At 37.8% G+C, this 27,125-nt stretch overlaps 4 protein-coding genes across 5 annotated transcripts; 2 read left to right on the top strand and 2 right to left on the bottom strand.

The window, feature by feature from the left end:
- The first annotated feature begins 204 nt into the window (after nucleotides 1–204).
- LOC140790263 (uncharacterized) lies at nucleotides 205–8,832 on the top strand. Its single transcript, XM_073140250.1, has 11 exons — nucleotides 205–745; nucleotides 1,097–1,182; nucleotides 2,100–2,208; nucleotides 3,391–3,458; nucleotides 3,548–3,625; nucleotides 5,111–5,175; nucleotides 6,105–6,171; nucleotides 6,282–6,464; nucleotides 7,717–7,773; nucleotides 7,915–8,010; nucleotides 8,497–8,832. The coding sequence occupies exons 1-11, from the start codon at nucleotides 367–369 to the stop codon at nucleotides 8,650–8,652; spliced, it is 1,344 nt and encodes a 447-aa protein (XP_072996351.1). The 5' UTR covers nucleotides 205–366; the 3' UTR covers nucleotides 8,653–8,832.
- A 938-nt stretch (nucleotides 8,833–9,770) lies between these two features.
- On the bottom strand, nucleotides 9,771–15,710 carry LOC140790264 (lipid phosphate phosphatase gamma). Its single transcript, XM_073140251.1, has 3 exons — nucleotides 15,096–15,710; nucleotides 14,777–14,987; nucleotides 9,771–10,050 (listed from the first exon to the last, which is right to left on the bottom strand). The coding sequence occupies exons 1-2, from the start codon at nucleotides 15,648–15,650 to the stop codon at nucleotides 14,781–14,783; spliced, it is 762 nt and encodes a 253-aa protein (XP_072996352.1). The 5' UTR covers nucleotides 15,651–15,710; the 3' UTR covers nucleotides 9,771–10,050; nucleotides 14,777–14,780.
- Nucleotides 15,711–16,306: 596 nt separating this feature from the next.
- On the top strand, nucleotides 16,307–19,767 carry LOC140791303 (uncharacterized). 2 transcript variants are annotated; one of them, XR_012109556.1, is made up of 3 exons: nucleotides 16,310–17,227; nucleotides 18,676–18,793; nucleotides 19,385–19,767. XR_012109556.1 is itself a non-coding variant. In XM_073141813.1 (2 exons), the coding sequence occupies exon 1, from the start codon at nucleotides 16,439–16,441 to the stop codon at nucleotides 17,219–17,221; it is 783 nt and encodes a 260-aa protein (XP_072997914.1). In that variant the 5' UTR covers nucleotides 16,307–16,438; the 3' UTR covers nucleotides 17,222–17,227; nucleotides 19,385–19,767. The 2 variants fall into 2 exon arrangements, 1 of the variants encoding a protein (XP_072997914.1); XM_073141813.1 differs by lacking the exon at nucleotides 18,676–18,793 and having other exon boundaries at nucleotides 16,307–17,227.
- Nucleotides 19,768–23,991: 4,224 nt separating this feature from the next.
- Nucleotides 23,992–24,788, bottom strand: LOC140791065 (uncharacterized). The gene is made up of 2 exons (XM_073141444.1): nucleotides 24,390–24,788; nucleotides 23,992–24,282 (listed from the first exon to the last, which is right to left on the bottom strand). Exons 1-2 carry the CDS (start codon nucleotides 24,735–24,737, stop codon nucleotides 24,148–24,150), a joined length of 483 nt encoding a protein of 160 aa, XP_072997545.1. The 5' UTR covers nucleotides 24,738–24,788; the 3' UTR covers nucleotides 23,992–24,147.
- Nucleotides 24,789–27,125: the final 2,337 nt, after the last annotated feature.

Genomic DNA, 27,125 nt, shown 5'->3' with positions numbered 1-27,125 from the left:
ATTAGCTACGCTCCTCTTTTGTTTTGATTCTTACATTGCTAATATGCTCTATTTAAGTAAATTTGCCATATCGGAAGTTTGCTATGATTATTAAATGTGTCGATTTTGCTAAAAGGTGAGTGAAAGGAAGTATTCACATTTTCTTTAATATTTGATTGTAAAAAAAAGAAGAAGAGTAAATCTCTTTAACTATCAAATTAGTTTAATTAATTGGGCCTTTCAAGGGCCCAATTTGGAAGGAAACGCCCGCTCTTGCCGTCACAACTCACCACGGAGTCTAGACCCATTTTTAACGACCGCCACTACTGTACTCGTCTCTCTCGGCCTTCTCCTCCCTCTCCTCGTTCTCTTCTCTGCTAAGTTCCTATGGAAACCTCACAGGCAAACCGGCTCCCCGAGGCGCACTCTCTACCCGATGGCTTCGTGGAGAGCTCTGCCGAGCTGTCGACGACGGCGGAGCCGCTGCCATCTCCTGACGACTATAAGGGCTCGCTTCTCGATGTCGATCTTGATCTAGATCGCCGCGGCGGCGAGCCGGAAAGCAATGGAGGAACTACCGAAACCCTAGACTCTGAATCTATCGCGGTCGGTTTAGAAAAGCTGAGTACCTCTGCGGATCCGCTGCGGGAGAAAAAGGGCGGTGGGGGTTCGGCGGAGGAGACGATCTTGGTGACGGAACCGGGCGCCGACCGTAGAGAGGAAGCAAAGGATGCGATCTCGACACAAGGCGGTGGGATTTCCGGAGGTGATGATCTTTTTCATCTTTGCTCTATAACTGTTTGATTGTTTGCACCAAAGGTTAGAGAATGTTTCGAGTGGAAAGGAAGATTGTGAATTATGTTTATGGGTTCAGATTTCTCTTGCAAAGGTCCCAATCTCTGGTACGAGCCATATAATTACTAGGTTTAAGATCATTACATAGACCATATGTAGCCTTTTTCTTCTTTGTTCAGATTACTTTTCCTGATGACGAATGCTGAGGAAGTTTTCTTGAGGTTTGAGTGCTTAAGAATTTACTGGAACACAGATAATCTGATTTTATACAGAAATGTGCAGTAAACATCCAGCTTGATTTTCTTTCTTGTGGCTGTTGCAGAGACTAAAGGGTGCTTGGAGTCGCAAACTGGCAAGCTACCGGAAAGGCCTACAGTAGAACATGCTGAATATTTGAAAAATCAAACGGTAGTCATCGAGTCTCTTAACCCTTGACGTAATTAAAATAATCATATAATATCGCATACGTATAGGAAGGAATTTGTTCAACTTTGTTCTACACTGGATTGTTATCGCATCCACATAGGATCTGTATTCCTCTTTGCGATCTATTCATGCTTTGATATTGCTTCCCTTGATGGTATGCTTGTGAAGTTATATTTTGTATTAATGAGTTACTTATTCTTATTCAGGCTAGTATTTATGATTTTTTTTTTCATAGGATTAAATGTATTTTGCTTCCATCTACTTTGGCATAAAATTACTTTTCTATCATATACTTGTTTTTGTATCATTTAAAGTAAAATTGTTTTGAGTTTCTGTCTGAATTAACCATATCAACGCCTTTGACAGTAGGAAAATGGTGATATACTCTTATTAACTTTTATGGACTCAAATACCACTCTATCGTCAGATATAAATTAAGAAATAAGTTGAAACTCACCTCTTATCAAGTGTAAAAAAGGAAAGGGTGTTGTTTGAACAAAAACCTTTCTCCCTAGATTATTGTCTAAAAACATAATAGTATTTCGGTAATTTTAAATATTTTGTTAATGATGTCATTAGTTTTACGTTAGTTATAAGTACAAGGAGTTAAGTGATATAAAATAAATATAGGAGGGCAGAATGATTTTATGCCAATGTAAGGAGGGTGAACTATATTTAACCCTTTTTCATATGTAGCAATTTCCTTCTCCCTTTAGGTTCTTTATTTTTTCCTTTTTCCGGTTGGATACAGGTATACAACTATTCTTGCGGAAAACTTATTTTGTTCTCAACTTGTAGAGTCCAGAAAGAAAACTGTGGTATCTTGCTTTTGGTTGGTATGCATGATTTTCAGCACTTTATTATAGTTTAATATCATTTCCTACTTGATGATCTACTAGGAAAGTAGTGAACCGAAGCGTAAAGTCGTGAAGCGCAGCACAAAGTCAGAAAAAGAGATATTGGAATTTACTTTGAAGTATCAAAAAGTAATTGCAGAAAGGGATGCAGGCAAGTTTCAACTGTACAAATTTATTGCGATTTAATTAATAGATTCCTATGAATTCTAACATAACCCAACACTAAATGGAGCTCCAAACACTTATTCCAACCATGGTGTGTTAGCGACAATAATAAATCTTCAAGGACGTGTAACTATAAATTTTAAATATAAAATGCATCATTTGCTGGAGCATAATGTGTTCACAGTTTGCATGGTCAACGATAATGTCTTGTATTGTCTAATTCATTGATTTGGAATATAGCAGTTTACATGCCTTGCACTTCGTAATGATTGTCACAATTTACCGCATCTTTATTTCTTCTATTAATGCATCTTTGTTTTTGTTATTACCAATTAAGCTCCATAAATATGTGACACTTCACAAGTGATAAATTCTAGTGGTTTATGTGAGGCTGTTTGGTGTTGGAGCATAAGGGATTGAATAAAGTTTGTTCTGACAAAACTCCTTTTCTATGAAATAGGAAAGGAGTTGGCAAAGGCTACACCACTCAACACATCTATTTGTGATAGCTTAAGCCAGCAGATTGCTCCTTTTCTTTATCGATGTGAATTTTCTATTTTATGTTTCCTGAGTATGGGGGTTCTAAGTTGTAAAAATTAATGAACAAACAGAAATAGGCATTCTGTGCTAGGATAACATATTCTACTTGGAATAGCCTATCATACCCTGACCTAAAGAATGATTCATGTACTCAATCGTTTGATAAGTATTGGTGAATTTTAAAACAGAGGTTGGGGGATATCAAAATATTATAAATTAGGTATAGGACCCCATTTCATGGACAAGATTCTGATACAGTTAGGCCTGTATACACCTCAGAATGATGCTTTCAGTTATCATGGCATATGTAACATATTAAGTTGTGGAACAAAGGAGGAATGATGACTATAATCTCTTCCAGCTGAGCTCACTAACTGGCTAACATAAAGTACAGATAATGCGAGTGACTACATGTGATAAAGTGTTGACTATGAGGCCAAAAATGCTTGCTGATCCTATGTTGCTTCCTTTCCCTTATCTGACTCCGCTTTCCTTCACATGCTTTACATTTCCTGCAAATTGTATTATTTGAACTTTGACATCCCCTACTTAACAAGAGAATCCTGTATTTCCTCTGCCACATCTAATTTCTTATATTTTTTTTTTTGTGTGTGTGTGCATCTTATAGCGGTGGCAGTTCGAGAAAGACTTGAGTCATTATGCAGAGAGCTGCAACGACAAAACAAAGTGCTTATGGTACTCCAACTAAAAAAAATGTGAAATGAACTTCTGCTGTCAATGTTATCTTCCTTCTCATGCTATGTGCTTAATATGCATTAACGCAGGATGAATGCCAAAGGGTATCAACAGAGGGGCAGAATATGAGGCTAGAGTTATCCACAAAATTCAATAATGCAATAAAGGTATGGCTACACTAAATGGTAATGATTGTAAACTGATAGTCTGATAATCTATTCTAGTTTCATCATATTACACGGTATGACTTGATTTATTTGGAATATTAATTCGAGTCCTACAGTTCTTTCATTTATGAAAAACATTGATGTTCCTTTCAAACCATATGGTCCATGTCTATCGTTTAAGAATGTAGGTTCTCGAGTACGCTGTAATAGTTAGCTAATGGTTTGTTTGTAGAAGAAATAAAGGTTCCAGTCAGTCAAAGGAGCAAGTCTCGGAATGAGGTGTTCGGACGCTCTCAAGGCCATTTAAACGCATTTATCCGAGAGCCGGAAGATTAAATAGGCATTTTGAATGCATACACCTGAGAGCCAGAATATTAATTAGGCATTTGAACGCCCTCAAGGCTGTCCGTATGCCCTCAAGGCTGTTCGGCAGATTTCTTTATGAGTTTAAGCTTATGTTGGGCAGTAGGACTTGCGCCTGTCCGGTCCTATTACCAAGTCTAGTCAAGCCAGGAAGCCACCTATAAATATATGTGGTGTGCACCTGGTTAATCATCTTGGATTATTAAATTGTTTTTGCAAGTTCGTCTCATTCCTCCTTATTCGATTACCTCCTAGCCGTGGAAGTCCTAGCCAACACCTATGTAGACCACTGCTCCATACCTTCTTGTTTGGCCGCACCACCTTGACCCTAAGAAACAGTCCTACTTCTTATTTATTCCTTTCCTACCGAGTACCATGACTTCTACTGTTGTCCTCTCCACCACCTTACCACAACCCTAGGCCGACCATCACTGCGCCTCTTTGGCCTCCTCTTTCCTCGATCCGTTGATAGGTTCATTCTCCATTACGAATCTATTTTAATTTTAAAAGTACTTTATCATCCAACCGTTGGATCTCTAGTTTACTCTTAATATTGGAGATCCGCGATAATCCTAACTTTCTCTGTGTGAGTCGGAATTCAGTTCTGTCTTCGCATTTGGACTCGTAGCGATCATGAGGTTAGCAAGGTGAATGTTACATACTCCTGTAGTCCTGTTATGTTACTGATCCATAAGCATCTCACTCAACTTTCTTCAAAATGTTTTGCTGTCAGACCTAAATTGGCAGCTGCTCCCATCACTTTCTTCTATTATTATTATTATCTTCAGTGACAATCTTGTTAATTTATCTGCCACTTTCACACTAAATATGAGCTCATCTAATTTTTCAGTTATGTTATTGTACTGATTCATTATATAGTGAGTTTGATTTAGTCAAAAAAACATCCTTATCTCCTACTTGTGTATCATACTGTATTACGTTATATATTTTCGTATCATTTGCTTTATGAAATGCATTTCTGCTTGCTGTGGGCCTTAAAACACACATATAAGGTTTCATATCATTTTCTTTTCATTAGAGCATCTTTCTAGGTTTATTTGGGACTCTATTTCTTCGTGTACAAGCTGATACGCCACAGGTAATTTTTTTGTTGTGTTGTAGGATGTAAGCAGTAAACTTGAGGAGCAGAAAAATGAATGTCTTTCCCAATTAAGGGAGAATGAAATGTAAGATATTTCTTATAAAATTTGACTACAGGGATAATTTCATGATTACACTTGATTTGAGTTGATTAATCTTGCTACTTGCTAGTGTTTGAATCTGTGAACAACTAGTGATTATCATCTCCTGAAAGTTATTTATAAATATATGGACAATGGAGGTTGCTTCTGCTTGATATGGTGAAATGTGGTATAGTGGGGATTTGCAATAGGTGTGCAGATCTACTCTTTAGATAAAGTATGAAGTAGTCTGTCACAAAGGAAATATTGATAAACTGGCACTGCCATGAGGTGACATATATGAATCTTGTTTAGGAAACTTTGACTTGATTTTCAACATCACATGTTTAGTAAAGTAGTCATCTAATTATATGCGGAAGAAGATGTGATATAAATTGGGCAGATAAATTTTTGATTTTTTTTCGTACCAAGTCACCTCAGCTTGATGCCTCTGAGTTTATTATTGATGGACCCCAATCCATTCTTTAGTGTTGTCCACATTAGGCATCTTGTGTTGAATATGTTCTTCTTTCTTGGATATTCTGGAGCAATTGCATTAGGCAACTTGGGTATTCTCAAACTTTCTGAGATAGTTGTTTTTATAGGGAGACTTTCTCTATAGATAGGAAAGTGGCAGTAGTGGCCTTATTACTGCTTGTTTTAATCACTTCCCAATACCAAGGTTTCATATTCCTGCATCCCATTTTCTGGCACAGTCCATGCTGAAATGGTAGACCACATGGACGAGCAATCCTACTCCTAAATCCATTCTAAATGCAACTACCTATAATTCTTTATCATAATTGCAGATCAAAGTATGATCCAAAAAATTTCAAAGGTATCTACATAGAGCATTTCTTCTATCCGAACTAATGCAAAAAAGAAATAATGTTTTTAATTGTGTTGCGGTAAACTTATGGCGGATCATCTTGTAGGCTGAGAGACAAGTTAAAGCACCTTGCTGATCAGTATACTCTCGCTGAACAGCAGTTTTCCCAAAAGGTACAATTTTCCATCTTGCTGAAGTATCATCCAAAGTTGCATTGGTTTAATTTTCCTCTTGCTGAATCAATATCATCAGATATTTATTTCTCTCCATTTATGGTATGTAGTTAAAGCAGAAGATGCTGGAACTTGAACTTGCTGATCTCAAGCTTCAACAACATCAAGAGAGGTCAACTCAGGAACAAACCCAGATGCAATTGTATGCTGAACAGATTTCACAACTTATGGCCACTGAGAAGAGCTTACGATTACAGCTAGTTGCTGATGGAGAAAAATTTCAGCAATTTCAGGTGCTTTAACGTTTTCCTCATTTTGCACATGCTTTATGTGTTCATCATGATTTACACCTTGCATTTTAACTTTTTTTTTATTGGTATGAATTTCTTTCTAATGTTCTCCGTCATATTTGATATTCGAGTGGCTCTCGAATATTGGTTCCCCAATGTGCTTAAGTTCTAGTTGCTTTTACATTTTCTCTAGATATTAGATGATATTGTTTTATTAGCTTGCCAAAAGATTTTTGAATTTAAGAACCAATTCGTTCTAATATCTTATCAAGAGATGCCTTGGGATGAGACTTAGCATATCTGATGCAGGATAAACTCCTTGATCGCAGATTTGAGAAGAAACATGGCAAAAGTACCAAACTCGGGGAATCCATCAACTAGGCTATTGGAATCCACAAACAGAACACTTAGTGTATCGAATCTTTCAAAATATTCATTCATTAAAAAGAGAGGATTACAAACCATTAAAGTAAAGCAAAAGATCAAACTAACCGTGACGCTCTAATAAGAGATGAAAATAGCATAATAAGCAAAAATAACGAAAATAGCTCTACAATGTTTGTCAAAACTCTCGTTAAGTTAGAGAGTCATGGGTTCAGCTCTCTTGCGCCTACGAGAGTAAACATATCAAATAGTGATGTCCTCATGAAATAGCTCATTGAAATTTGATGATTTCATAGCATATGAAACTTTTGGCTAGTTCTGGAATAATGAGCAAAGAGTCTCTACTAGCTCCATCTCTAATCTCTAGCTATACTCGACCAATTTAATGTTCTAATACATAAAAATTTGCGTGTGTGGACCTGAGCTTTCTCTTCTGCTCAAGTCATTAATTATCATAGAGTTATATAGACAACAAAACAGTTTCTTGTGAGGGTAATCCAGGAGAAAGCTCTTGGTTCATCTGATTAATACAATCATCCAATTGTACCTAGAAACCTGATTGAACAACTCAATGAACTCAAAGTCAAGCATTTAGTCATTCCATTAGTATTCTATGGATCTTTGTGGTTATTGTTCTCACATTTTATCTACATGGTAGAAGTACCCAGGAGTATTACATAATAGGAGCCTTCTTGATTGGTTGAGTGGTTTAAGAGAACTATATTCCTAAAGGAGACATCAACATGATTACTAGTTGTGTATCTTGACCAGTAGATTATGCCAATATTTCTCAGTGGCTTATAGATAATTTGGTTTCATTTTGTGCATAACAAATCCTGAATAGCTCTCTGAACTAATTCTGTCTCTTCAGGAGGCGCTGTCCAAAAGTAACGAGGTCTTCGAAACATTTAAGCATGAGATGGAAAAGGTACGTAAATTTAGGTTGTGATTTCAATTAGATATTTAATAGCTCCTAGCCTTTATGAGGATAAAATTTTGTCTATGTTCCTTATACCTTCTAGTATACGAAGCATTACTATGTTAATTTGTTTTTTGGAACTTTAATCAGATGACAAAGTTGATAAAGGAACTTAAAAAAGAGAATGAATTCTTGAAGAGCAAATGTGAGAATTCAGATATTGCGCTTGTGAAGCTCATCGAGGAGGTAAGCTCATATGCATATGCAAAGTTAGTTTTCTGAAACTAGGTGGTGAAATTTCATCCTTTGCAAGGTAAGTATCTTTAAGATTCCATAGTAATTTAAATGTCAATTATGATAGATACTTAATCTTTATCTAATAAATTGAAAGGAATTTGAAGCAGCCAATAGGCAAGATTAACACGAATAGTATAAACTCTCATATATTATATTGTAAAGTCCTTAGGCTTATAATTCTATGATTTATTTTCTTCTTTTGAACCTCCAAGGGGGTCCGAGAGTTTCAAGTTCACACCCTAGTTTTGGAGTTTCCTATTTACCTCAAACCATGATCCAAAATAATCTTGACATTGGGGTTGGAGGAGACTGATGAATGCCATTTTGATGTTTTTCTTTCTTTACTTGCTAAGGCAAGGTTCCTTGCATATTCTGGAAGCAGCACAAGCACCTATAGCTCGATACTGACATGAATTAATTCTCATTTCATCGTAGCGTGAACTTATGAAGATGCAACTTGAGAAAGTGAAGAACCAAAAGGAGAAACTTGAGTCCTTGTGTCGCTCACTACAGGCAGAAAGGAAACAAAGTATAGTTGGAAGTAGCAGCATCGATGCAGTTAGTATTCAAGTTGGCTCAGTCAAGGACTGATAAAGGCAACATATTTTGCTACTTCTACATGCAAAGGTTGTGATCTCATATATACATTTACAAACATAAGAACGGATGCGGCAAATTCTTCTGTTATTTCAATGTGTGATGAGTGTGCGTGTGTTCTTAATTTATGGTGAAAGGGGGTGTTTCAGTTCGGTCACACCCTTAAGTGGAAAATGAATATTCTTTCTTTTCCCTTTACTTTATTTATCAATGTAGAGACGAAAGTGCTCTAGAGCGTCCACCTTGCCCAGCGATCTTAAACTATATAATAGTGCTCTCAGTCGGCGTCCTCGGAATGCAATATCTTAAGCGTTTGTGTAATCATTCTCTGGCTTTACCATGTTCCTATATTGGTTTCTAATACAGTCGTATCACAGTGCATGTACAGGAAATATAGGAATTACTGTTTACACAAATGAAAGGTGTAAGTGAATTTCACACCGCGACAACGGAATGCTGCTCATGTTTCGACTGCCAGTAAATTCACTAGTCAAAACTGATCATCCGGTCTCTGTAAATAGTATAACCTAGAATCCTGTATCCAAGAATTTATGCCCCACAAGGAGTCTTCTTCAAGAAACAAAGTTCATCTGGCACTGCATAGATCACCCTTGAAAATGTACGACCAAAATTTGCAGTTTCTAACTTCCAAAAATTATACAGAGAAGCTGGTCTGCAAATTGGAACCCACAAGTATATACTGAACCACCACTCTTGGTACGCATAAGATTACAGTAGAATACATAAAAACTGGTCTGCAAGGTCATGATATCAGACAGCAGCACGTCAGAGACGTAAAACTTCACAGAATGATTACTAAACCAGAGACCCATTCATTCATTGCCCCTCAAAACCAGAGACCCATTTAATACTTCACGTCAAACTTGTCAGCAGATTTTTGAATCTTAAAACTTCTGATAGTAGAAACTTTTTGGGTCAGCCTTCAATCTCAGTAGTATCCCACAATAGAGCAAAATCGGCGGAGCACGCCAGAGGCAATACTAAGACAATTGTTTTACATTTTCTGGAGCAGAAAACTCAATTCCTCTATTGCAAATTTAAGATGTGGTATGAAATATTTCAAAGGAAAAATCAATAAAAACAACAAAACATAATTAACCCTTTTTAAGAGGATTAGATTGTCATGAATAATGAAGTAATGTTTCGAATTTTATACGTTCCACAAATTTTCTGTAAATGAGGTAATCAAAGCACTTTTGAACTATTCACGACACAAGAATTGGAATAGCAAGAGATAAACTCTCTCCTTCGCATGCCTTCGATGATATAATCATTCGCATGTCTCACTATCTTATAGTATGATGCTTTGACTGATGACATTTTATATCTCACATTCTTTATCATGGAAAAACATTCATCAACAAGCAGGATCTGCATCCAAGTTAGGTAAGAAGAATCAAACTTCATAGGATGAAAAAGTGACACAATCCTTGCAGAACACTTAAGCAGGAAGTCAGTCAATCACTTAAATGTGGACAAGGATGATAAACCACTTGTAATTACTTAGAGCTACTAGCAAAATAGGTTAAGAGATGTGCTCTCTTCAGTCATTCAAACCTCTGCTTGATCTAGAATCACTTATTACGTCTTAAGGATTAAAGTTTCAAAAATATGTTACTAAAACATCACTATTATTTAAAATTCTTTCCTCATATTTCAAAAAATAAATTTTGATAGGCAACATCAATGTGTACCTAGACAAATTCACCAACATAAGACCAGGAAGGATGGATATAACAATTAACAAGATCGGTGTGAAGCAATAGAGCAATACAGTAAAAGCAAGTGGGCACGATCACAATCGGAAAAGACCACCGTCAAAGCAACAACATGAAGAAGGCAGGTGTTAAAATAAACGACAATCGAAAGAGCTAACATATATCGAGTCTCTGACCAAACTAGCCTTTCCAAAAATTTATTTTATGAGTTTAGTACACTAATTTAAATACGAGACTAAATGTGTTTGGAAACTGCTGACCTAGTTAGCGATTTCTAAATATAAGTCATTGACTGAATTGACGACTTATATAGAAATTTTTAATTTTCTAAAAGAATTGGCAAGTCTAAGGAAATTTTTTTCTATATAGGTCACTAAACTAATCAACAACTTATATTTAGAAGTCGCTGAATTGGAAAATAATTTAAATAGAAATTTTTTCTTAAAACTTAGGCAAATTTTTTAGAAGATTTAATGTTTCTATATAAGTTGTCGACCTAGTCAGTGACTTATATTTAGAAGTCGTTGACTAGGTTAGTGGTTTTCAAACACACATAGTCTTGTATTTAATTTTCGAAATAAATTAGACGTGTAAAAAAATTAGGAGCAGACATAAAATAGTAAAAACTCAACACATATCTAGCACTAGAAGCCCTGTACTTCAAAGCCAAGTAGTTGGTAGTCCTACTCCAACCATGTAAATAGCCCACTGGAAGTATAGTGTAGTTCGTTTTTGAACCAGTGAAGTGGTGTGTTAGTGGAGTGGACGCAAGTTCTGCTGCACCCTAGATGGCTAGAGTCCAGTAGCCGGGGCTAAGGTAACTCCAGTGGGAGAGCCGTGTTATGGGTGACAAAAACTAACAACAAAAGTATCTAGTACTAGTTGCTTTGTTGTATTATGAAAAAGGCTTGAAGGTTGACAAATGCAACAATGAGAATGGGATGTATGTCAAACAATGATTCAAACCAAGACAATATAGCTTTTTCTACTGGCTATGCAAGCACAATAATTTGAATAAACATTTTATGATTCACCTCACGTATGCTATTACTCACCACATCTTTCAGCTGTACTTATCTCACAAGTCATAAATCAGAAATCACAAAATATATTATTTCTTATTTTATTAAAATTTGGCAACATAAACTATTGTTCTCTTCTAACGGTCCAAGAAAGTTTTCCCTTCCATTAGGGGGTGTAAATGACCCAAGCTTGAGTGACCCTACTTCTGCTCAGGCTTGACTCAAAATAAACCTAAAATATAGTTCACGATTGACTTATCTACAAACAAGATTACAAGCTGACCCGAGCCAAGTCTATTTCAAGCTCGAGCCGTAAATGAGCTCATTCAAGCTTGCCTTAAACAAGTCATGATCAATTCGAGCTTTCAATGAACTCATTCAAGTCTGAAACGAGAAGAACCTAATTTAAGTCCTCTATTACGAATATGTATGAGTAATTGGATTAAGATCTTATAGTTATGAATTATACAAAAAATATATAAATAAATAATAATTTTGAGCTTACCGATGATGCCAATCAATCCATTGGTAAGTGCTGCATCCCCTCTTGTAGTTAATTTCAGTTAAAATGAGCTAGATCGCGTTTTCCTTTTTTTTTCTCTTCCTTTAGTCCTCGTCAGTGGTTTGACCGGCCAGCAACCTTGATCGCCGTCATGCCGGTCCAGGGAGCTTCACACCTCATGAAACTCTCCCGGTTACTGCCCTTATTAGGCTCTCCTTGCCCCTTTGTGAAACCGCACCTCAAGGCTTCTAGTTAACGGCTTTGTGGGTTGTTTTTCGACCACCGTCGCCGCTGACTTCGCTACCCGACAGATAGGTTAGCTTTCTCTTTGTGAGAAGTTCCTTTGAAGTGCCAGCATTTGGGCCCTCATGGCCTGAGCTCCTAGGCGGCCCCTCACCTTGGCCGCCAGCCTTGGAGAGGGTGGCTCTTGTCGTCGGCCGCCCCTAGTTGTTTCCCTCTTGACTAGCTTCTGCTTGTCGAAGAGAGGGTGCTGATGGGGTTGTTCGGAATTTTCGGTGGCCAGGATGGTCGGCAGATTAATTGTTTATTTAAATTTATTTTAATAGATTAATTGTTTGTGATTGCCTCGTCCAAATAGATTAATTGTTTTTTAATTTATTTTAATATATTTTAACATTTTATTTAGCTAATCATGTCAAATTTGAGCCTTAATTAATCATTTTTAGATGACAAATTGTTAGTTATAATAATTGTTGTAAATTAATTTTTAATCATATAGATTGTGGTCTTAGAATGTCATTACTAATTGCTCATAATAAGGAAACTATAATTAGAGTTTAGCGTGCTCGACTATAATTTTCGTTAAATTAATTTTTTAACAAATGAGTCAGTGGTATGAATGTATGTGTATTAATTGCTCATATCGGAGAATTAATATAGATTAGTGTAGGAAAATTGTATTAAGCATATTGTTTTATTTAATGAAGCAGATTAATTAAATGTTGTTTTACTTCAAATTGATAATAATTAGTGGAGTAATAATTTGAGGTAAATTATTTTAATTACTTTTAATAACGCGCCAAGTCTTGGTATAGCTTTGCCAGATTTACCTATTTATTAAATATAAAAATTTCTTAGATGGACATACCCGCCTATAGCAAACCTCAAGACTATTTTATTAATTATTGTAAGGAATGTTGACTCCATACCATGCGATGATGATTACGTGGCGCAATTGCAGTTGTATTATGAAGCGATGTAAGGCAAGTGAGACTTCCGTAGTCTAGGAGTAGTGTAGAGAATAAGATATTTACCTTTTGATATTATCGCATCCATAAAAGGAAAGTGTCTACTTATGAGTTGGTGTCCACAAAAGGAAGCCTTGTGTCACCCGGCAATTAGAGTGTTCTTGACACACTATTGGTGGAATTTGATGATAGGGAGCATTTGCGATGATGTGTCTATGTTGTGCTGGCCATTCATCAGCAAACTAACTGCAAGTGTGCATGCAATAAGTGGGGCGTAGAGATGGAAATTCAACAATAATGTGAGGAGGATGAGGCTCAGGAGTTGATAAGAGAGGTGATGGACAGGGAGAAAGGGAATGAGATGAAGATGACAGCAATGGAGTGGAAGGAGTGCAATAAGGACAACACAACCTGGTGGAACTTCTTTTGTTAATTTTTACAGGTTGGTCAACGAAGTACTACTTCCAAAGAACAATAGCTAGCTTACATTTGTATAGTTAGAAATTTTATGCCAACATTGTCTCGAAAGTACAATAAATGTCTACATATTGTTGTTTGTTTACTATCGGCTTAAGTTTCTAGATTAATTAATAATATAATATAATATTAGGAGTCGAATTTCACTTCATTTTTTTGTTTATCCATGACAATAATATAGGGTCAATTCTAAAATGGCCCGCGAAAAAGCATGATTTCATCTTATTTCACTCTTGGGATTATTAACTTAGAAATCTCGAAGTGAATTCAACAGTCACACATTTTGTATGATCATGCAAAAATTATGTACGCCAACCATTTTACCAATGCAACTTATTTTGTATGATCACCAAAATAAGTGAAATCAACTGATGAAGCAATAGAAATTGTACAATGAATTGCACATGTATAGCAAAGATCATATGGAGCACTAAACTCAAGTGGATGGTATCCAGAAGGAAAAGGAAAGACCCTGATATTGCAAACAGAACCTTATTCCATTATTAAGATAAAAATATTGCAAACAGAACCTTACGCCCTAATCGATTGCAGACTATGTTATCCAAAAATATGAAGGGGTCATGGAGAATTTCTATAAAGCCCTTCGCTCTGTGTTTTCTTTCTTCCTACTATCCTCTTCCTTCTATTGCATTTGATATATACCCATGGACAACAAGTCAACAATCTAAGGAGGATACAAGACTCCAATTATGAAATAACTAAATAAGAAATTAAAGAGAATTGAATAATGAAGTAATAGTCACATGTAATTGGCAGAAATAGGGTAAGAAATGACCAGAACAACATGAAGCAACATTGCGAGGAGAATGAGGAAGTGAGCAATCGCAAGGAATTCAGGTAAGAACAAAGAGGCCTAAAAGAGAATGAAGAAGCTTTGTCAAGACAAAATATGCATCTATTCAACAAAGAATACAAGTCTAAAAGACCATTAGACGACGCTATGCCATAATTTTTAAATAAATCAGATGATTTTTCCAGTAATATCTAACCACAAATATCGTATCTGACAAAGAACAGGATTATCTCATCCACTTGGTTTAAATACTAGAGTCCAATCCTGACAATAACACACTACAAATGCAGCAATCTATCTCAAATTCCAAACCAACACAACTAAAAAAGAGAGAGAGATAGAGGAAAAAAACTTACATCTTCAGTCCGTAGCCACTTTCTTCCTCGCAGCCCTGGCATTATCATACTCAAACTTAAGCACATTAGGTATATGCGATGTATCCTTAATATACAACAACCTCCCGATCGCGCTCTCCTCGATCGCCGGGAAGTATTGCACCAACACCGCATTCGTGATCCAGTACCACACCGCCCCAAACACGATGCCCACCGCCGCTCCCGCAAATACCTAAAATTAGAAAACTATTTAAAATATCTCGTCGACCATTACAAATTAAAGCTCCGAGATCCACAATTAGACCATTAATTTAAGAAACCGAGCAACGAATCAAGAGACCTGCGCGAGGCTGTGGTAGCCGAGGTAAACCCTAGAGTACATGGTCAAGATCGCGAAGGGCCAGGTAATAGAGGAAAAGAAGAGGCGGCCTCGAGACGACTTCTTGAGGGCAAGGAGAGTGAGGAAGGTGGCGAAGAAGAACATGTACTGGGAGTGGCTCGAGGGCCAGCCATGGGAGTCGCAGGCCTCGAGGGCGGCGCACGTGTCGGGCCGCGATTGCTGGACCGAGGACTTGATGAGCTCGTTCAAGGCCTGGGAGAGGATGAGGCCGAGGGCGAAGCAGAGACCCTGGATCTCGCGGCGGAAGAGGAAGTGGGAGATGAATCCGCCGAGGGAGATGAAGATGGGGACGAGGGAGACCCAGGCGAGGAAGTGGCCGAGCGGATCGCCACGGTGGTAGCGAACGTGGGTTAGGGTTACGGCCTTTAGGGTTTGGGGGAGAGGGGAAGCCATCTCCACAAACTCGGACGCCATTGATGGAACTCCAAGGGAGAAAGGGAACCGGTAGAGTTCGAGACCGGAGCGATGAAGAAACGAATAGGAATCCGGATGCATCCTAAAGAGGGTTCATTATATTTATAGGCGTGGACCAACTGTTCGTATGCAGGTCTGCACGACTTCTCTACAGCCTGTGCTATTCACAAGTTTTAATCCCTTTCAAAATTAATTACCAAACCAAGTGACCTGATTTTAAAAATATTTGTAAACAAATCATGTCACTAAATTAGGATAGTTTGATAGCTAAAAATTAGAGTCTAATATTTTAATTATCTCATAAAAACATCAGAAACTTAACATTTTAAACAAACATAAGAAAAGTACAAAAATTATTTGTTGAGAGACTGGAATTACTGATACTATATAGAAATTGAAGTATAATATCTTGTATATTAAACAAACTTTATATTTGATTTTGTTTATATATTTGAGTAATTACATTATAAATTCTTATATATTCAGAAAATAAATACATGTAATGAGATATCCAATTAATCTCCGTAGTTATACTTAGCTAATATAATAGTTAAGTTTAGTATCCATTTAATATACCTATCAGAAGAAAAAATATATATAAATACGGAATATAATTTAACTATCCGATCCGTTTTCACCTCTCATTCGGGGCTCAGATAGAAGTCGGATGCGGATCCGGCCTAGCCATCGTCCGATACGCTACTGTAGGCAGTTACCTTAAGCCATAAGGGAAGGGGAGTTCGAAACTCCATACGGTGATTCCTCGCACGAACTGCTTTCGCTTTCTCTTCGCCTCCTCATCCTCCTCCTCGATCTACACCGTGTTTACCTTAACGTTTCCCTCCCCGATCTCGCTTGATCAGCCGGCCATGTCGAAGGAATTCGCTGTCCCTCCGGTCGTCTTCCCCACCTCCGGCGGATCCCCACCCCTCCCCCACCAGCGCCGCCCATCTCCGGCTGCCGCGCCGCCGTTCCAGCCGCCGCGCCCCTCTACCTCCGCTCCCGGCCCTTCCAACCCCGCCCTACCCTTCATGTCCTTCGACATCGGCTCCACCACCGCCTCCTCCTCCTCCGCTGCCGCCCCTCTCTTTTCCGGCGGTCCCATCTACTCCTCCTCTGCCGCCTCCTTCGAGGACGAGCCCCCTCTGCTCGAGGAGCTCGGCATCAACACGCGTCAGATCTGGCGCAAGACCGCCTCCATCCTCAACCCCCTCCGCGTTAACCCTAACCTCCACGAAGACGCTGATCTCTCCGGCCCTTTCCTCTCCCTCATGGCTTTTGGTCTCTTCCAGCTCCTTGCCGGGAAATTTCATTTTGGGATCATCTTGGGCTGGGTCACCGTCGCCTCGCTCTTTCTATACGTAGTGTTTAATATGCTTGCGGGGCGCAACGGGAATTTGGATCTGTATCGTTGTTTGAGTTTGGTTGGGTATTGTATGATTCCGATGGTGATCTTCTCGGCGGTGTCGTTATTTGTGCCCCATGGAGGGGTATGGATCTTTGGGTTGGGGGCGGTGTTCGTGCTGTGGTCTACTAGGGTTTGCACTCGGCTTTTGGTTGAGCTTGCTTCGTGTGGGGATGAGCATCGTGGACTAATCGCCTACGCTTGCTGGCTTGTGTTTTTGCTCTTCTCGTTGCTCGTCATCTTCTGATACTTGGTGAGGATTGGAAATATCTATCCTTTCTATTACAATTTTTTGTTCTTTAGTGAATACCTTTGAAGATTTGTGTATGGTTACTGTTTCCTATCAAAATAAATTGCTGACATGGTGTTAATTGATCGGTTGGGAGTTGTGTTCTTTTTGCAAGTTTCGTTGGATGCTAGAAATTTATTTAGTGGAAGCAGTTGGATTGCCACCTTTTATTTCCAGTTAAAGAGTTCATCAATGTGTATGCAAAATTGCAAATTGTTCTTGGCCTGCTTTTGGTTAACTTTTCTTGTCCAAGCGTTTGGCAAGTTTCCTCAGTTATTGTATTTTAGAAATAATGGTTCCTTTGATGCAATTAATTAGTTGATCTGAGTATTAGGTAGGAGAAAGTGGATATTGCCCAACTTACAAGAAGCTGCTGAGAGTACATTTTACTTATTTATAGATCTCTCCCAAGTTTAAGCTCATAAACTGGGCACTCCTACTTGTTATGCTTATTCTCATGAGATGGGTTCATCAGTCATCACTATGGGTTTTTTTTTCCAGCAGTTCCTTCACTGCATAGCTTGGTATTGTTACGGCTAATAATATGTGGTTGGACACACCCTCAAAGTTACCAGTTTGTCAATTTGTCTTTCTTGATTCTCTTACTAGCTCCCCTCCCTCTTATGCATTCAATGTCCTTACATTTTCTTGAAACTTTGGTATTTTCTTAAGATACTTGAGAAGTTGAGATGGAGCTCTGTTCACCTGCCTAAATCATGTATGCTTGCTCACTGGGGCTGACTTCTAATACTGTAATGCATACTATCAGTCTATTACACATGAAAATGATGATATTGATGTGACGGCTCTTCCATTTGCTTATTTAGGTAGAATCGATGGATAAGAGCAAAATATTAGTCATGCTGGGTTGATGGGAGTAAAATGTCTTCTCCTATTTTAAACATTCAGATCAAGTTCAAGTTTGATATTTCTTTTGGTAGAACTTAAAATGCCATTACAAGGGGCATCTTCTCTTTTCATGACTTAATTTTTTTTTCATTTAATCTCTCTTTCATGGTTGTTGTTTTTAGTTATTTTTGTTTAGTTTCTTGATACTGACAGCCATCTTATATATCTGTGATCGCATTATAGAATTGGAAAAAGAATAAGTGTTAGGCATGTAAATTATTTATTATTAAATATGAAGCTTTCTTTATCTCCAGTTTAGATTATGGCAGTTCCGTTTTGCTTTTCAATTTTTCTTTTGAACCTTTTTTTAGAGAGTATGCATTGTTTGATGTTCTCGGCACACCATAAATATCCCTATTTCAATTATATTTTAGCTGCTTTGTATTTGATCAAGTTTTTCTTGGCTGAATATATCATTTCTTGATTGTGACCTGGAGCTGGCACTATTTCTTCTCTTGTTGGTTTTGAGTTGGATGGATGGAATTGATAATGAAATATTGTAGGTTTGTTGTTCCCGGGAGGCGAGGACTATTCTAGATCTGGAAGCATGTGTTGCGAACAGCACTGATATGAATGAGGAACATGATGTTCAGAGTTGATGCTAGGAATGCAAATAAGCTTGTTAGTCATAATTTTCTACTTTGGCATAACAGGATTTCTCAAATTGTACAGTTGGCTTCATTGTTTTATATATATTTCTTATTGATGGTCTCATATCCGTTGGTAAATGAGATGATTTATACATGGAGAATTTACTATACTGGGCAGTAAATCCAATGGACAGGAATCTCAATTATGCAACTTGCTACTTGGATCTCATATTTTAATATGGCAATATCTTACTAAGGATCTATGTTATTGTCTGTGGTTTACAAGAATTGTTTTCTGGGAATTTCAGATCTATGAAGTAGATTGATTTGCACAATAAGAAAATTTTGGATATGGATGCTTATGTAATGGCTTATTGTTACCTTATGGGCTTTCATGGTGCAGATTCTCCATTCTTGAATGCTGTCATATTTATATATGTATATATATATACTCTTTAGAGTATTATTCTCTCATATAATTTAAACATACTTGTGGAGGATATTACCTGACTCATACAAATGTTCATGATTTTCTTCTTTAGAGTTTCATCCTAGTTATGTTCTATGGTATTTGATTAAGAGACGGAACTGAATGCTCTTTAATATTTTCTTTTTCCTGCAGCTTATGTTCAAGTCTACCTTCTAGAGGAGCATTGTGATTTACGAGACACTCTGCTTCATGTGAGAAACTGGAGGACTCTTCAGCAGCCTGCTTCAGACTCCAAGCATTAATGTTCAAATATCATTGTACCCATGCTTTGGATTGGAATTTTTGTTGTTGATGATGCGACAAAAGGAATATCATTCTCCTAGGCTTGGCTGGGCAATACTGTTTGTGAGAAAAAAATAAGTAGTCTTGCTCAAAGAAATTGATTATGTACCGATTAGACCGTCGTGAACTTTTAGGTAATTGATATGGATGTTGAATAGTCATCACTAAATGAATATTCTTGTCATGAACTTTATTGTTATAGATACAGTAGTGTCATTTGGATGATTCTTTCATATACTGTTTTTGTTGTGACAGAATGTTTTCTCTTTTAGCTTCCTTTTCTGTGTTGGCAATTCTTTGGATTGGTGTGAATTATGTTAATTGAAGTTATGAGATAATACAGGTGGTGTTAGTTTTTAATTTCCTCAGATATTGTCGGTCTCCATTTTAGTTATCTGCGAAGTCCAGTTGAAGTAAACATTGGACTATAGTTGAGAGATGGATTGGCAATCCCATGGAATGTACTTGCCCCTCTTTATTTGCACGCCTTATAAAGGTTTCAAGCTTTTGATGTTATTGTTTGGAATGAGGCGAGAATTTATTTCATCATGTTCTCTTTTCTATTTTACTCCTGGTTTTGAATAAGAATGTAATAAAATAAAGGTTAGTTTTGAGATCTAGGGCAAATAAATTTCATCTAAATCCGACCTCAAATCATATTATTTCATTATATATACTTTCTTTTAGAGAACATTATATATACTGAAATTTATTGAAATTTATTGAAATTTATTGAAATCATTTAATAATTCCAAATAATGGATTTGAAAAATTAGAATTTTAAATCAATTAAATTCTACGCATTTGGGGAAAGAAGGTGTAAATTGGCTTCAGACTTCTGACTTGTTAGCTTTGATGCCAAATTCAAGCTAGATTGGGAAAATTGGCGACTGTAATAAGCAAAGCCAAAGTTTACTAAAATTTGTCCTCACAATGATCAAAGACATATTTAGTCATATACTTTAAACAGCCCGACCAGATAGAATCCTAAAAGGCAGTGTGTACTTAGATTCAGTTTCAAATCTTTCCTAGTGATGATGACACACAACACCAACAGGATACCTTCTTAACAAAGAACTCAATTATCTTTATGATACTCTTCTAGCTAAAAGTGCTTGAGAAATACTTAATACTTTTGAATTCTTAATCCTTCCTAGTGATGAAGAACTCTTAACATCTCCATGTGAGAAAGAACAGGGGTCTGGAAAAAGTTACCATCCAAGTAAAGAGAGTATAGAGACAGACAGAAAGAGATGCAAGCCTAGAAAAATTATGAGAGAAAACTGTATATTTTTAGTGTAATTGATAGTGTTGATGATTCCATATATGATGTTCATGACCAACCTTCTACATCACAGCCTCTTTAAGCATGGTAACTACACTCAGGAAGCTAACCAAGTAACTCATATCTTGAAGTCCTTAGGCCCTAGCAAGAATCAAGGCAGAGACAGGAAAGCACAAACACTATGCTTGTTTAGCAGAACTAACAAATGGAATGGAGAAGAACAAGGTTCAGGCTAAGGGTAGTCGAAGGAGCATAAGAACTACATATTGCTCATTAACTCCTGGGATAAGCTATATATGTTCTCCGGTCAAGTTAGATCATAAAGTATAGACTTTGTCCCAAATTCAGAATTTGAATTCTGTAGCCCAAATCATTTTATAGAACAGTTTGGTCCTAGCCAATTTCTGACCCTTGTCATTCTTTTGGTGTCTACTGAGTTACCTTTACTTATATGCTTGGCAAGTCATATGTCTTTTAGTAGACAGAAAGAGAGTATGCTATACGATTCGCATAAATTGCTTTAAGATTAGTTACTTGCAATTTATGGGCCTCCATAAATACATGCCTCCACCCCTCTAATCCTTTCCTCCTTAACCCCTTTCTATCTTCGCAATCTTCATCTCGTTTCAACATCCTCCCCTATTTCGTCGACAATCAGAACCCTAGCATCGCGCCGTCAGGAACAAGATTTTGAAATCGAAAAGGCTTGGAAGGAAAATGTGGTAAGATTTTCTCACTAGCTTTTATTTCTATTAAGCATCTTTCCGCCTCTTTATTTCTTCTGTGATTACCGATCTAGTTGTGGTTGTCAGAGCTAATTCAGTTGTCATGTTTGATTATCCCATAAATAATAATTTCTCTTGTGAGAGAAGAGAATAAGGCAAAGTGGGATCAACTTGATCTCCTTATAAAAATGTCTAGGAAGAAGATTCAGCAAAAACAAAAGAAGGATGCAGGTAATAAAATATTAATTGAATAACCATATATGAAGAGTGTGCTTTAAGAGGAGAGGATTTAGGATGATATTCTCTAACACTAAACTAATTAATTAAACGACTTGCAAAAGGAGAGAATCTAGGGAAAATGAGTTCAAGATAACCAAATAATTGCTCTAAGGACCATGTAAATTGTCATCTTAGTACACATCTATGTGATGCATAAGATCCAAAATTCATCATAAATTGACATTAATAATATTTCCTTTTCTAATCTACATGCACAATTTTTGTTGCAAGATGCATCATCTTGTTAAGGTCGCTTGACATCCAATCACACAGTTTTAGTTTCGCGTCTTTCGACCATCCCACGTGACAGCTTCTACAGGCCACGTTTCAGAATTAGTTGGATATCTTGTCCTTTTTTGTTATTCTTCTTTAAATGAGTGATTTCACTCCTCTCTGTACCTCTTCGCCTATGAGATCTCCTACAGTCCTCTATTTTCTCTTATTTTATTATAAATATATTATGAAATACGAAGAGGCTCTGCATTCATCTATCTGGTAAATTTGGCTAACTGTGTGTATTTTCATCCTGTTATTTTTTCTTGATCTCCTACTTTCGTACTTTTGGTTTCCTTGGTAGGTAAGCCTTCTGCTAACAGAGTATCATCAAGCTTACTGTGATGGCACTAGTTTAGTTAGATCCTGGAGTAAATATTGCATGCAATAATTTCTTCCCTTTCTTCTATGAGCACCCTGGTATTCCACTTTTTATCAACTAAGAACAAACTCTAACTTTCTTTATTTGTGAAAAATTCTTGTTTGCAAGTTCTCAGGCAGCAAACACTATGTTTAATCATCTTTCTTTTGATCTTGGAGATTTGGCTAGAGCATGTAAATGGTGATATTTTTCAAGAAGTAATCTTTGCAGTGGGGGTAATTTTCTATAAGTATTTGCATGGCAACAATTATTGGTATCTTATAAACTAATCTCAGAAAAAAAAATTGTACAGAGGAACTCTTTTTTTAATATATAATTCTAATTCTTCATTGATCTATTGAGATTCCTTTTGAGCTTTCAAAGGATATGACTCTATGAGGAATGTAACCTAAAAGAGCAATTAATTATGGTTTTGCTATATTAGTGCTTAAAATTTACTGTATTTTTGTCGGTGTCTCTTTTCCTCTTATATTTTTTTCCAACAAGTAGTCCTAAGATTGAATAACATATGAGAATTTCATTACACTTTGTTGTCATCGTTGCATGTACTTCGATAATTTTTTTATCATATCTTAATATATTAGGGGAAAGAGAGTATTACAAGTGTGATCCTTAGTAACTCCTAATCGGCAACTTCATATTGCAAATTCTGTCAAATTGGTAGAGTTCTTGTTATGTTTCCTTTTTCCCCTATTGAGTATAGTTGCAATCTTCTATTAACCTGCTCTTCCTAATTTTCACTTATGTACATGAAGGAAATGATTTTGAACACATAAGAGAAAACTCCTTGTTCTTTTTTGCTCGTTGTAGACACACACGATGTTCAATGGAATCATTTAGATCTTCTTCCTTCTCTCTCTCTCTCTCTCTCTCTCTCTCTCTCTCTCTCTATTATATCTATTTTCAAAAATTTCTTGTTCAGATATGCAATTTAATGACTATGTGACCCCTTTCTTTTTCCATATAGGTGTTTATGTATAGATAGATAGATAGATAAAAAGAGACTTTTTTATTCATAACATCCCAATAGAATCTGCAGAAACTTGTCTAATTGCTAGTATATGAAGAAGAGGCATGCATGTGGTCAGAAGCCTAGACAGATGCATGCCATATTGAAAGCAAGAGTATGATACTAAGGTACAAAATGTGCAAGGACTTATCTCTTAATTCTTGGTTATTAGGGGCATGAGTAATTTTTTCTCTCTAATATCTCCATTCTTCTAAAGGTGTATATTTGATGAGCTAGGTTGAGTTGTTGATTGATGCTCATGGATGAGTTCATGGCCTAACAAATGGATGCATGATAAAATTATTGCCTGCTTTCACTTCTAATAAGAAAGACAATAGAAATGGAGTTTTTGATTCAAGTATCTATGTTTATATGTTCAGAATTCAGCATGTAGGAGTTTAGTTTCATGAAGAATCTAACTTAAAGTTTCTAAGGACTGACTTGTGACTGCAGTTCTCTCCCTCTATGCAGTTGGCTTTGAGCATTAGTGTCAAGAAACAGAGATTGAGCAATAAAGATTTCCATCCTGTGATCTTTATTTAAGTAAGTTGAAGCACATTAAACAAAGATCAATTATATATATACATGCAGAGTAGATTAAAATTTGTGCAGGGTTATTTGCTCTTACCTAAAGAACCAATGTAGAGTAATGGTTACCTCTTAACTATTTTGATGGCTCTTCTTCTTCTCCTCCTCCTCCAAGATTTGTGCAAAAAATGACTGGAAAAGCTCCTCCCAAGCATCAATCGCAACAAAGAGCAAGACGCAAGAGGAAGAGGAACAGCCCTGGAAATCCTGGTACCAATCATCATCATCATCAAACTTTTTAGTTCATCTCCAACAACTACGCTCATAATCATACTTAACCACAAGAATAATTCTAACACTAATAAATTACAGACCCGGATGCCGAGGTCATCGCCATGTCGCCGGAGGCGCTGATCGCGACGAGCCGCTTCGTCTGCGAGATGTGCCAGAAGGGATTCCAGCGCGAGCAAAACCTCCGGCTCCATCTCCGCGGCCACAACATCCCGTCCGAGCTCCGGCAGCGCGAGGACGGCGAGGCCCGGCGTCGTGTCTACGTATGCCCGGTGCCGACGTGCGTCCACCATAACCCGGCCCGGGCGCTCGGCGACATCACCGGCATCAAGAAGCATTACAGCCGGAAGCACTGCCCGAAGACGTGGGAGTGCGAGACTTGTACCAAAAAGTATGCCCTCGAATCCGATCTCAGAGCTCACCAGAAACATTGCAATGGCCAGGATTTTGCCTGTAGTTGCGGCAGTTGCTTTACCCGGTGAGTACTTCAATTCTTCTTACTCTAATTTGAATTTTATTCGGGTTTTGGGTCCGGATAAGGGGTTTATCCGTGCATAGATAACAAATTAGGTCTAGCTCTGATACCAAATTAATTTAAAAATCCAGTAAAATTAATAGATAACAGTATCTTTTATATTTTATATTTTAATAAATACAATTAAAAAATAATTATATAATCATAAAAGAAAAAATATAAAATATAAAATGTCATTTTATGCATGAAAAGAACTTTCGTTGTTCATCACCTGGTATATGATTTGGCACAGGAAGGATACCTACGAGCGTCATCGGCTCTTCTGTGATGTAATGGCTGCTGAAACTGCCAAGGTCCCTTCTTCGAGCTCCGTCCCGAAAACTACTCTAGACCTTACCTCGTGCGTCGTTGCTCTGCCCAGCGTCCACGGCAACCGACAACCTTATGTTCCAAAGCCGGCGAGCAACGGTAATCCCGAACCCCCAGACCAGCAGACCGCCGCGCCGCCGGCTCCCGGCTTCAATCCCATGGACCTCCTCCCCGACGACCCGGACTTCTTGGCCAACATGCCATTTGGTTTGACACAGCTACTCAACTCCTCTTACGACGAGCTCTTCGGGCCATCGCCTACCTCGCTCCTTGGAGCACTGCAGTCGGAGAGCAACAACAATGGAGACAAGAATATTTTCGCGGATTGTTATAATCCAGTGCCAGCTCCGACGCAGTCATCCATGCTGAGTCCAAATCTCTCTCTCTCAAGCTCGTTCTTGGAAGCTAACAATAAGGAATGCAACTTTGGAATCGATTCACTTCTGGACTACAGCTTCTTAGGCTCAACAATGGCAGGGCCAACTCTCTCCCTGTCAACCTCTACTGGCGATAACAACTGTGGAGTACCAATGGATTACGGAGCTGGATGTTCAAAGTTGTTACCTATGTCTGGCCCTGACCTCTCGCTGAACACTTCAGTCGTAGGAACAACCCCAGAGGAGAATAGATCGCTTTACTGCTCACCTTCCATGGCGGCGACTGCCTTGCTGCAGAAGGCGGCGGAGATGGGCGTGATGACGAGCTCGCGGGGCGGCAATGAAACGAACGGGGAGCCTCCGTCCGACGCGCCGAAGACGTCCTTCTTTTCGGAGTTGTTCAGCTCATTCAGGCGATCTAAAGAGAGTGATCTGCAAGTTTTTGGACGTCAGAGAGAGGAAAACTACTACTCTCAAGGTTCTACTTCTTCTAAGCCTTCTATGAGTGAGATGGCACCAGTAGGGGAATCCAATGATCTCACCACTTTGACGATGAATACTGCTGGACTTTTTGGTAAGTTCATAGAACTATCGTTCTTTTAACAACTTAAGCTATTCAAATAACTATACATGGCCCTGTGCGTAGGGGGAGAAACCAATGCAAGATATATGAAAGATGATCAGGCAGTGAATGCGCCGCCGCTGTCGCTGTCGATGGATAACTTCCCGTGGTTCGAAGGAAGTGGCGCTCGTCAGCTTTCGTCGCAGAAGGAGAAGGAGAAGGGGAAGGAGATTAATGGTTTTAATGCTGCTAGATTTGGAGAAGATCAGATGGGCTCCTTCAAATACCCAGGGTGGTAAGCTAGACGCATAAGTGGGAGGCGTCTCAGCTTATATAGCTCTCAGTATTATGGTCTAGTAGAAAGAAGTTTATGAATTATCTATTATGCGTGTTACCAGTTCAAGCCTTAAACCTTAGTATGTGTGTTACCAGTTTAAACCTTAGTATGTGTTTTACCAGTTTAGTCCTTAAACCTTAAACCTTAAACCTTAGTATGTGTGTTACCAGTTTAAACCTTAAACCTTAGTATGTGTGTTACCAGTTTAAACCTTAAACTTTATTATGTGTGTTGTTTGTGTTGTTGGACAGCATCTATGTTAAATATTGCTATTAACTATATCTTTCAGTCTGCAGCTTGATGGCTTACTCGAAATGTTTTGCAGGTCATCTCCTCCTTTCGTTGAGAGTGATTAATTACTCTTAATTCTCTGTGCTAATGAAACATCCAATGTACTAGTGAATAATTCTAGAGAGATAGGCTTAGAATAAACAAGTGAATGATAGATAGATTGGCTTAGAGTAAACAAGTGAATATTTTTAATTTTGATAAATATTTTTATGTGCAGTGTGAAATTGAGGTTACTGACAGTATTTTTACCCCTAAACTATCTCTCTCTTTTTAAACAAAAGGTCACGACCCTGTTTTATAAAAACATAAAACAGTTAACCCCTAGTATGGAAGTTAATACAAACATCTCTTACATCAACAAGGCAAGTCCTGCACAATATATCAACTCTCTAACTCTAGAACACTGAC

The sequence above is a fragment of the Typha latifolia genome, chromosome 6 (assembly GCF_019914945.1).
Source record: "Typha latifolia isolate L0001 chromosome 6, TyphaL0001v2, whole genome shotgun sequence".
In the NCBI taxonomy this organism is placed as follows: domain Eukaryota; kingdom Viridiplantae; phylum Streptophyta; class Magnoliopsida; order Poales; family Typhaceae; genus Typha; species Typha latifolia.
This window is presented reverse-complemented; position numbering and strand designations above follow the sequence as displayed.